Source organism: Diabrotica undecimpunctata, chromosome 3 (genome assembly GCF_040954645.1).
Source record: "Diabrotica undecimpunctata isolate CICGRU chromosome 3, icDiaUnde3, whole genome shotgun sequence".
Classification (NCBI taxonomy): domain Eukaryota; kingdom Metazoa; phylum Arthropoda; class Insecta; order Coleoptera; family Chrysomelidae; genus Diabrotica; species Diabrotica undecimpunctata.
Window position 1 is genome coordinate 32627841 of NC_092805.1, and position 12097 is coordinate 32639937.

At 32.8% G+C, this 12097-nt stretch overlaps 1 protein-coding gene across 1 annotated transcript in view; it reads left to right on the top strand.

Moving 5' to 3' along the window:
- The window catches only part of pigs (GAS2-like protein pickled eggs), a 316569-nt gene that overhangs the window by 197193 nt on the left and 107279 nt on the right, over positions 1 to 12097 (top strand). The window contains exon 3 of the mRNA XM_072525649.1: positions 7182 to 7348. Within this exon, the coding sequence (XP_072381750.1) occupies positions 7182 to 7348 (167 nt within the window). The remainder of the gene's footprint in view (positions 1 to 7181; positions 7349 to 12097) is intronic.

Below are 12097 nucleotides of genomic sequence, written 5' to 3' on the forward strand. Positions count from 1 at the left end.
GTTTCTGTAAACTTTGATGAATTTAAGTTTGCCAATCTTGTAAGCTGGTGATGTATCGCATTCTCAAATAGCATGAAGAAACGGATAATTACGACGTCGCCATATACAGTATAAAATACTTGTCTCCATATATGGACTGTGTAATTGATGTGACTTACATCCTTTTAAAGGTTTTAAAAAAGTATACACTTTAGACACACAACATTGTACTGCTTTCTTTCTAATGCCGTGAGCGACACCAGGGCCCTGATTCTATTTCATTTTGATGTCGAAATTTAAAAGCGACTACGTCATGAGAGTCGCAATCGCTAGCGATCCTCATTCATTCCGATTGTAGTTAAAACTGGGGATATGTACTTTATCATTTTGACACTGCTGAAAATTTGGGTTGGCCCTCTTATTTATTGGCTGGTTTACGTTACGTGAACGTCTTTTTTTTCTTGTTTTAGTTGTTAAATCATATAGTGGCCATTCTCAATTATATTTTGAATTGAAAGAAAATGGATGGAGAGGCTGTCGGTGATCATGGCACTAAATTGTCTGTGGAGCAAAAGGAAATCATGGTAGCTTTTTTGGAGGACCATGCTGATTTTGCTAAGGGCAAACACCTTGGCCATGATGACAAGGAAAGAAAAAAGGCGATGTGGGAGATCCTTAAGTTATAACCACTAAGGTTAATATAACCCTCCTCTAAATATGGTTCTAATACCCTTATCAAATAATTTGCAGCTTGTTTATTAAGCCGGAATTGCTGCCTAAATTGAGCATCACTTAATGAAAAAGGATTTTGATTATCCCGTAACATTCTTCTTATCCTCCGTTGTGAGCGTCGGATATCTATCCTCTCTAATTCCTCCAAAACCAGCAAATGTCCGTAAAACGCAGCCATATTAATACTTTTTGCCTCAGTTTTCCTTGCAAGAATCAAAACACAACACTGCCTAAACTGAACCTAAGTTCACTTCTCCCAGTCCAGCCAGTCATGTCAGATTAATTTCGACTCGAAATGAAATTTCAACCACTTTCTTGAAATTGAAATTAATTTCGATAAATCGAAAATTAGTGACGTCGTTTGGTTAGTTCAGCTGAAATCCACAAGGCTCGCAAAGTCGCATTTCGACGTCGCCATATTAATTTCGACATGTTTTGAGTCGAAATCTCAATTAGAACCAGGGCTCAGAATGTCAATGTCCTCGAATAGGACGCATATATTTCGAATGCAGCAAGCGCACAACGGATTATGACTATGTCTGCATCAGATTCAACCTAGTCGACACTAAAACTCACTTTTGAGAAGGTCTATTAAGTTTTTTTTTGTTCTGTTCATTACCAAAAAATTTATCTTTGGATAATGTTGGTACGGTGCTATTATTAAACTTGGCGCTTGCGGCGCAAGCGCACGATGTGGGGTAAGTTTTGTGGTGGCCGAAAGAGTCAATAATAAATTAATAATAATATAGAAATGTTATAAAAATGATAAATTGATTTAAAATGATTTGAATAAAAAATATATATAATAGAAAACTAAGTCTAATGGTTCGATTTTATTGTATTCTTATAAGTAATCAAGAAGCCGGTCAACTTGGGAGCGCTGTGAAACCCAAAAAAATTAATGAAATACAAATTTGTAATGAAAATTATTCCTTGAAAAACTTTGTATAATATTGCTATAAAATGACTAGAAAAAAGTTATTTTTGTTAACAACTTTTTTATTTTTCATTTAACGATAAAAAGTTATATCAATAAAAATATATACAATTTAATTTGCTATAAATAATGTCTGATAAAATTTTCTGTCGGGTTGCTAGTTTACGGAGATACAGCGCGAAACCCCTTTGCAACCCTTTTTCCAAGATGGCGGCCGGGGGACAAGGGTGGCGACCCGACAAACTTGAACGTAACCTTATACTTACCCTTCCAACACATAAAAAACTAAATTGCATCCTCTAAGAAATGTACGCTAAGGCCTAGAAAATGTAACATTTCAATGGACTATTAGTATTGTTTAATAAATTTAATTTTTAAAGAGGTAGTGAGATAAATTACCATCTGTACTAAGTATTCAATATCTTTTTTTGGTTTTAGTGTGATTTCGACCTAATTTTGTGTACCTCAGAGAAAAAATGAATTAAATTGAATGAATGAATGAACAGTAACACTCTCTAATCCATTTGTTCCCCGTTACATTTTTTTCTTTAGGATACAATACAAGTCACCAAAAAATCCAAATAAAAAAAAACCAAAATCAATTCCATCCCCAAATCATACCAGTATGATTCGAGAAAAGAACATCTATCTGCTAAAATAAATAATGGAAAATACTAACCGATATGACCCTTGATTATAAACAAACTTTTGCCAAATTTAGTAAAAAAAATCGATAAAGGTTTTATAATGTATTGTTGTTCTCTCGAAACTTTCTCGAATTTAAAATTTCTTTACCATTCAATTTGATCTTGTCGCTATTTAATAAATATCTACATGGTTCGGGAAATTTCAATTTTCACATTTTTGTTTGCACAAATTTCAGTGAATGCAAACCTCAAACCTACTGGAAAGTCGCTGTGGTCTTTTATTTAAACACTCAAGATAAATCAACTGTTCTTTTAAAGTACATCCGTCTTTTGACTCACGTATGTTTCGATCATAAATTGGTATTATCCAAAATCCGAATAAAAACACGCACACATATACATACACATACACATACACACACACATATGTATAGATATATATATATATATATATATATATATATATATATATATATATATATAATATACATATATATATATATATAATATATATATATATAATAAATATTATATGATAACAAAAAACCAGTGATATTCACTGAATATCACTTGAACTTATACATTGGCTTCGTTGATTATGAAAAGGCATTCGACTCCATAGAACTTTGGGCAATAGAGAGAGCTATGAACAACTGCAGGATAGACTCCTGATACAGAATGCTCATACATAATATTTACAAGAAAGTTACAATGAAAATACAAATAGATGCGAAAACCAAAGCTATACCAATCAACAGACGAGTTCGCCAGGGAGATGTTATCTCACCAAAGCTATTCACACTTGGACTGGAAGACGTGTTCAAAGACATTAACTGGGCAGATAAAAGAATAAATGTTAATGGAAGAAAACTGAGTCATTTGAGATACGCTGATGACATTTTAATATTCGCTACAAGTTTCGAAGAACTACAGACCATGATGACGCAACTATTTCAAGCTTCGGAAAAAGTAGGTCTTAGGATAAACTTGAAAAAAACAAAAATAATGACACATACACCGAACATTACGTTGAACGACATAAATTTAGAAACAGTAAGCGAATACATCTACCTGGGACAGATAATGAAAGTTAACAAAGAAAATCAAACTGCCGAAATTACCAGAAGAATAAGGTTAGCATGGGCAGGATTTGGAAAACTGAGTTGGATCTCGAAAAGCACAAAATAGAACAATGTTTGAAAACCAGAATTTACGACCAGTGTATCCTCCCTATACTCACGTATGGTTCACAGACGTGGACACTCACCAAGTCTAATATGGATAAAATAGTAAAAGCACAAAGAGCGATGGAAAGATCAAGAGTGAGACTTGGATTAGAAGCAACACCAAAGTAAAAGACGCAGTAGAACATGCTGCCAAATTAAAATGGAGCTTCGCAGGACACAATGCCCGACTAAAGGATAAAATATGGAGCCACGAAATACAACAATGGAGACCATGGTTAGGAAAGAGAAGCAGAGAAGCACAAATGAGATGGGCTGATGACATTAAGAAGATCGGAGGACACAACTGGAAGCAAGTGGCGCAAAATAGAAAACACTGAATTGATTTGGGGAAGGCCTATGTCCAAAGTTGGATTACTTAAGGCTGAAGAAGAAGGACCAAAAACCAGAATACACCGGAAAAGATAAAAGTTCGAAATATCAAAGAATGACTCCACAAGATACTTATTTCAAAAAAGATTAACAGAAAGAAGCCGAAGCATATATATCACAGAAACTGATGGGGTTTAAGAAAGCTGGGCAAAAATTAAGTCTTTTTGTTGTAAATATCTTAGCCTCAGTTAAGAAAGTAAATAAAAACAAATCGTTTCCAAGGCGAAGAACTGTCTGGGTTTTGTACAGAAGAAGAAAAAAATGTATATTGTAAAGAAGAATGAAAACTGTAAAAAAAAGCTTAACTGAAATGCATGTCAACCAAGATACAAGAAGCATGCGATAATTACAAGCCAATAAGAAACGAAACACAAGCATTTGTGAGAAAAATAACCAATGTTCACTGGGGACGCTTTTCAAAAGAAATGGGATATGGTTTTTATAGTCTGCAAAAGGAAATATAGCGCTTTATAAGAACAGAGATACCAAAAGAGGAACGCAAAATACATAGAAAAGGAGACATGGATTGAGTATCTAAGAAAACTATATCAAGAGAAAGAACAAATGACGCTGGAACCGAAGACACCAGAAATTACCATAAATGAAAAAGTTAATCTTACGCCTGATGTATGAATACAACTTGTACTGATATCCTTAGTTTCTTGAGGGCCTGAAGATACTGTAAAAGTTTTTAAACAGCGAAACCGGTAGCCCAATCTTTTTTTTTTCAATTTTAATAAAAACCTTTTTTCGCATGAATTCATGAATATGTGCTCACACCAGAAACCATTTCATCATTTATAAAAATTTTGTTTTTTCTCCCTCCTGTAAATAAATTGGTAATATCAACGAGATACCAAATACAAGTGCCATATCTTGGGCACTTGTTGAGAGGGTTCACGCTTTTAAATAAGACAAAATTTTAATTTTGAATTCAACGTTATAATCCCTGTATCTCGGCAACTAAATCCTTTATGAGGTCACGGTCCTATGTTAAAATCAATCAATTAACTAAAACTACAAGGGAAGAAAATTGTTGGTTGGAATATTAAACTCCCTTGATGACTTTTTAATCACCTATCTGTTTGAAAGTTAAAAAGGTTTAAAAATTTTAATTCCATAATTAATATACTCATATTTCCTAAGAAAATTTAACTGAAATAAATTAATATTTAAATCTTTAATGTTTAAAATATATCTAAGGACATTCTAAACAGTTACAGATTCTTTCTCACCAATAAAACTATCTAATATATCTAAAACATATGGTAATCAATGTGATGTTTTTTTGGCACACAATATTTATCGAATAACGAATGACGAATTTCACTGATATGTACAAACAGCTTTGACCCACTTACATATTTCCTTTGGAGATTACTTAATACACGAAAGTTCAAGTACAGTGTACAATTACAAGATGAAAAGATGTCACTCTAAAAAAGATCATCTAGTTATATCATGTAACATAAATAAATGAATATGTAAATAAAATACATGAAGTTTTGATAAAATGTAGTATTATTTTGTAAATGTTTGTAATGCTGAAAATTAAGTTACTGTTGTTAGGATCGAAAACGTCGAAACGAAAAATATTGATGTTAAAAATGAGTTAAACGGTATTGGGTGTTTCCCATTATTAGAAAAAGAATACGCAGGAACAACATAAGATTCCCGGATAACTCCGTTATTTTAGTTAACAGTCTAAATCACTACAACACTTGGGAAATAGAGCAAATCAATGCAGTAAACATGCAATAACAATGAACCTAAAGAAAACTAAGTTCATAATTAATATAATCAGTCCTACATTAAATTTAAAGAATACAAGATATATCACATAATAGAGAAGAAGGTACTAATATTAGCCCTGTGCTTAATATGGGCAAAAATTGGACATGACAGGTATCGCCGTCTTTTAAAAATACATAGGTTAAAGTTAAGAATGCGAAGTTTGGTTAATTTTTCGACCTTCCGCATTTGTTTTCTAACTCGTATGTCAGAGTGAGGTTTGTGAATTTGACATATTTTTAATATTTATTGTCTACAGCTAAATCTACGCTTGTTTGGCATTTGAAAGGAGAGAGGATAACGTACTTGCGACGGCGTCTGTCTGTAGTTTACTAATACTGACCGCTTAGTTTAGTTTATTTTGCGTGTTTGTACTGTACACAGTTGGCCATGTGCGAGTTTTCAGTGTTAAACTTCTTTTTGTGTGTGTGTGAGAGAGAGAGATGGCATTAGACAAAAAATCTTTTTGCCACAAACTTCTTTTTATTTACTTAGTAAACTTTGAGATCGTTAAATTCTAAATTGAAGTGAAAAATATGAGTCAAAAAAAAAACTCACACAACAGAAGAAAGTTCTTGCTTTAACGTTACATGAGAAAGGGGACATCAATTGAAACAGTCGACTGCATTGTTGCCTTCGGGGACTGTTCCGGAAAGAAAACCTGGTTCTGGAGCTCCTAAAAATACATCATCTAGGAGTGACACCATCATCAGGCGTGAAGTAATGTTGAACTCATCCATAACTGTCACAGAACTCAAAAATAAACATCCTGATCTCCTTCAGAACGTTTCAACAAGAACGATTCGTCACCGGTTTGCTAACAAAAGCAGTGAAGAAAAACAATTATAATTTTGGAAAATTTATCAGCATTGGACACCTAAACAATGGAAAATAAGACATGTTCAGTGACAAAAGTACGTTCAGGTTAGTAAGAGGAAGCTCCAAATTTGTTTGTCGGCTACACGCCACGTCAAGGTACGATCCAAAGTTCACAGTTAAAACCGTCAAACATCCTGAAAGTGTAATGGTATGGGGTGCATTTGGGGACCAAATTGTAATTGTAATAATCATCATCGTACTGATAATTATTGAAAAAAACATTATTAAAAAGCGATATATACTAGGAAGGCTAGCAATGGAAAGACAATTTTTGTATAATTTAAGTTACGTAATTTTTATGCACTGTATAGCAATATTAGCGCGATTTATTTATCTCAACTCTCCATAACCTGAATATTCGATAAATGAAAAATTATACATAGTAAAAGTGTACTTTCACATACATTTGAGAATGCCCTTTGTGGCGTTTGACTGAACACTTTAACAAATATGCTACTGTGTGTTACTATCGCTTCTCGCTCAAAGATAAACGAACCTAAGCGCAAAATTTCCATTCATAAAACATCAAACCAAAACATTCCCTTTGAAGTAACTTTTACAGTAATATATTTTTTTAATGAACTTTTCTCTTTGTTGCAGCACGCTAATGCCGTGAAGGCCCAAGCTCAAGAATATGCGGAGAGAAAACAAGCCAAGAAAATAATGACGAGATCCGTAACCAGCTCGTTGGCAGTCGCCCAGGCGCTTGTCCAGATTGCCGATTTCAAGTACTTCAATACGGCCAAACCAGGCACGTTTTTCTCCAGGTAAGCCGTTAAAGTAGGTTATTAGGGTGCCACTTGAATACACTGATGAGTTTTCGTTGCAAGATCAGACAGTAATTTAGAGGATTCTCCAGACTGTATGCAATAACTAGAGCGTTTTAAGGGCACCATATATACGGAGTTAAAAAAGTTCTTGCAATTTTAAATGCCAACAGGAGATTTGCAAAATTATTCTGAAATTATTTCCTTCTAGAATTTTCTTTGAATTATAATAAAAGAAGATTTGAGATTATTAAAGAAATATAATACGAGTATTATACATTAAATAACTTTCTGAAAAAAAAACATAAAAAATTAAGTAACACCGGTTAGTACACCCAATTTATGAAATCTCTTTTATATAAAACTAAACTTAAATAAATAAATTACCGTAATAATAATAATAAGAACAAGAAATTGAAAAGACTTCAGTTACAGAAAAATGCGCGGCGTCATGAACAAGTTCTCTGAACTTTTACTAGCTGAACTCTAAGGTCCAGCAAGCACTGCGCAACTCTTTTTAAAGCTAAGGTCTGAAACCGATTGCGTTTTCAACTATTTTGTGATTTTGGCAACGTAAAAGCACTTAGATTCGCCAACGAGGCAATCCAACTGTGACTGGTTTCCAATAAGTGTAAAACCGATTTTGTTTGACCTTTCACCCGTGGTCGCAGTTGCGTTGCAATTTTTTGTAGCACGTTTATGAACACGTTGTTGCTTTCTGGACATACGATGATTTTTATATAACATATAAAGCCACCTCAAAGGGAGGATGGATATATATGTTCAAGCTAGAAATCGCTGGTTTTCTTCCATTCGCATTGCGTATTTGTATTATTATAGAAAATAAAAGCAAGAGGATAATATAAAACTCTATTTAAAAAGTAAAATCAATTCACCAATTATATATACATAAAGATTATATAAATCTCTAACATATACAAATTAAAATATGCGTGATACAGATACAAAAGTGGAGCAGTTATTTATAATAAAGATTACTTTACAAAAGGTGAACGAATTAGCGTAAAAACACAGCTGTTTTCGAAAACTAAATATTATGAGACGAATTGTGGCATATATCTATATCACACAAACTAAACGACTAAACCGCTGTCTACAAAAAAAACAGGAGTATGCCAAAATATGATACGGCAGGAAAGACGAATGACTTTAATATCTGATAGCCACATAAATATCAATGTAACGCAAATAGGATGATTTTGTATATAGACAAACAACTACAATTATTATATAATATAGTAAATACGTGTTTAAATAAACGTAAAATGTTCCATTGAAAGTTACAGATAAATGTTCCAAATAAAGGTTAAAAGTCTCAATTTGTATCAAAAACATGAATTTGTAGCCAATAAACGTATTTAAATATAACAGCAACAATAATGTCTTCTTCTTAGAGTGTTGTCTCCCTACGGAGGTTGGCAATCATAATGCTCTAACCAAATCAATCGATCTGCATTGATACTAATCACGTAGATTCTTCAACCATGAGTTCTGCCTTCGACCAACAGATTTTCTTCTTTGAATCTTTCCCTGTATTATGCGTCTTGAGTCCTCTGCCACACAGTCCTTCCATCTTCTCCTCGGTTTTCCTCGACCTCTTCTTCCATCATTTTCTAACAGCTCTGTTCTTCGTTTAACATAGTTTTCATCTGTACGTCTGACATGGCCAAAAAAGAGAATGAATTCTCTCTCCTGATGCCAACCACAATGTAGCTTTGCCTATTTTAAAAAATTTAAACTGTTTGGCCTTGTGTAGTGTAGCGTTAATTGTATAATTATTATGTTTATCACATTCTCAATAGATTGTTGGATAGGCCAAAATTGACGAAATGCCCCTGAAGAGGCTCTAGGAAGCGAAAGTACTTGGGCAAGATTTGGAACTTGGATTTGGATTTATAACTTGCTCAAGTAAATTTCTTGATGTACAGTAGTAAACGCATATTCTGGGTATGCGGATACCTGTGGTAGTCCAGGGTTTGTGATGTTTTGACATAATTGTAATTAATGGAAATGTCTTATTGAAAATACAGAAAAGCCTATCTAAAAAATCACTGAAATTACAGTCCACTTCTTATACCCATCGTAAATTCTGGTATTCTTGTTGAGGTTTTTGCTTTTTGGTTCGCCTTTTATTTTTGTTTGTGTTTTTAAGTAGAACGAAGGAATTTTTAATGTATTTTGTACCATGAATTTGCAGTTCTTGTACTAAGTGCCACGCAAGCAGCTTATTTTATATTGTTTTTCATTTTCACTCAACTGATATTAATGACATCATCGTCTGTTATGACATTCGCTTCTATTTTATTCTCTCCTATACTTTTTTTACAATTTTTTGTTGTAGAATCCCATACCGATTCTATGTTAATTTTTATTACTTTAAGTGCTTGTTTTTAAGTTCATCAGTGGTCTGAATTGTATCCTAAATTTTGACAACAACGTACTATGGACGCTTTCTATATCGGCTTCCAACATTTAGATTAAATGTCTAAAGTCTGAGACTCAATACTCATTTTCATGATTTGTCAACATTTTCTTGCTTAATTCCTGGCACTTTCTCGTTACCTAAACATTCATTAAAATCTTTGGGGATGATCGTCGGTTCGTCATGTGGTAGTTTTTAAGTTATAATTTAAAGATAACTAAAGAGATATCTCCCTGTTAATTCTTAACGTATTGATATCAGGTGCCTACATTAACAATATATTTATTTTTGCTCTACTGCTTTTTTACGGGTAAGATTCAATACGATTTAAAAAGTTGTTAAAAAGCTACAAAATTTTTTCAAAAATCAGTAAATTTTGTTAGTTATGAGTTAGAAATGGTTATATTCATTGCTATATTTTCTTATTTACTTTCCTATAAACGTCTAATTACTTTTGCAATAAGTAATTTTTGAAATTGCAATTAGTTTTCACTTTACTACCCATTAAAGTAAATACCTCACGGTCTTTTCTTCAATTACGTATCGTGACGTTTTCAATAGATTTTCAGAAATGTTGTTAGTAAGTAATAGATCTGCAGTTGTCAAGAACCCTTCAACCAGCAGTGAAAACATACGTGAAGGTGCATGTATTCTGTAATGATAATAACCACTTCAACTTTCTCTAATGTTGGTATTTGACTATCAAAATAAGGTAATTTTTTTGCGCCGATTAAATCGTTAAATCATTTATTGGGCATTTGAACGAGGCTTCAATCGAGATAAGTCTTCGAAGTTGACATTAACATGGTATTTTTTAAGCATACATTAAATGGTTAATGAGGTACCGAATAATGTTTCACTGATGGGAAAATTACTTAAGAATAAAACTTTTGTATATTCATTACTGAAAGTGTTGGACGAAATTACGCACCAATTTGTTATAAATAAATTAAATTAATGAAAATAAATTTAAAATTAATTATATTGAGACATATTAATTGGTTTTATGTAAATAATTCAGAAAGAAATCGACGATAGACATTATTTAAAAATATAAGATTTTTCTTACGGAAAATAAGTGCCTTTTTTCTTTAGAACTGTCCTTTTTTTTCTGTACTTTTTCTGTGTTTTTTTTCTGCACTTAAGAAGTTAATTCCTTAAACCATAAATCCCTTGCGAAATTCAAGCTAGTAAACAGCTAAGTTGGAAGTCATAGTGGCGTTATGTAGTATACACTTCTATAGCCTATAAGCTATAAGTTTGGAGTCTTTTTATCCTGGAATATATTGTCCCAAAGGTTTTTTTTAGTAGGACGATATATCCCAATGATATCGAAATAAAATTTTTCAATGGGTTTTAACCTTTTATTATATGAAATAAAAACCTGAAAAACAATTTTCTTTTCAATTTAAATAATAATAATTCACAATATATGTAACAAAATATTTTTATACATGGTAAGGAGCAAAGCATTTTCACCATTGTGAGTTTAAAAAGACTTTTTTCCATCATTTGAGCGGTTTTCTATCTAAATCATACAATTGAGACATTTGGCCACCCAAGTCAACTCCACCCATACAGTAGTTGTAAAAAGCTATAGCTTCTGGGCAAGAGACGTCTGCTTTTATACCATCAAGTCCGTTACGTTTTACAATGGTTAAGGTATATGTGTGGCAATCACTCAATAACAATACTTCCTTAGTCTCTTGCTATTTCATTCCAATTATTCCTGCATCGGTGCAAACGAACTGTGACTCTCCTCTTACTAACTTATTATTGAGTAGAGTCATATTTTTTCTGGTAGTTATGGCAGTCCCAATAGGTGGAAACTTGATTTCGTGAAGTAGTTTTCCAGTGGTGAAAAATCTGTTGAAAGCTAAAACGGCATTATCATCTTTTATCGTACTTGAGAGTGTTTGCATAACTCTTTCCCCCAAGGTACCTTTAAATTTTTTAATTTCTTTTCCATTGTAAATATTTGTATCATTTGTGTAACCTGTATCAGAGTCGAATCTAACCCATGCCTTTATTATCCTTTTTAGAGGTTTGTTCGGAATATATTATTTCAATGTGCTTCGGCCCTTAAACTTCGTCATGCTCTTATCATAACTTTGGCGAGAGCTATCTGACCTGTATTTCTGAAAAATGTACTTCAAGCAAAAAACAAATTCATCAATATAGTAGGTTTTTGAAGCATTTTCTGGCTTTTTCGGGCGATTCATGTACAGTGTAGCTAGAAGCACCCAAACATATATTCTTTGAAATGCTTTGTTTTATAAATTTGTTACGGATAGAATTCCTTAAAG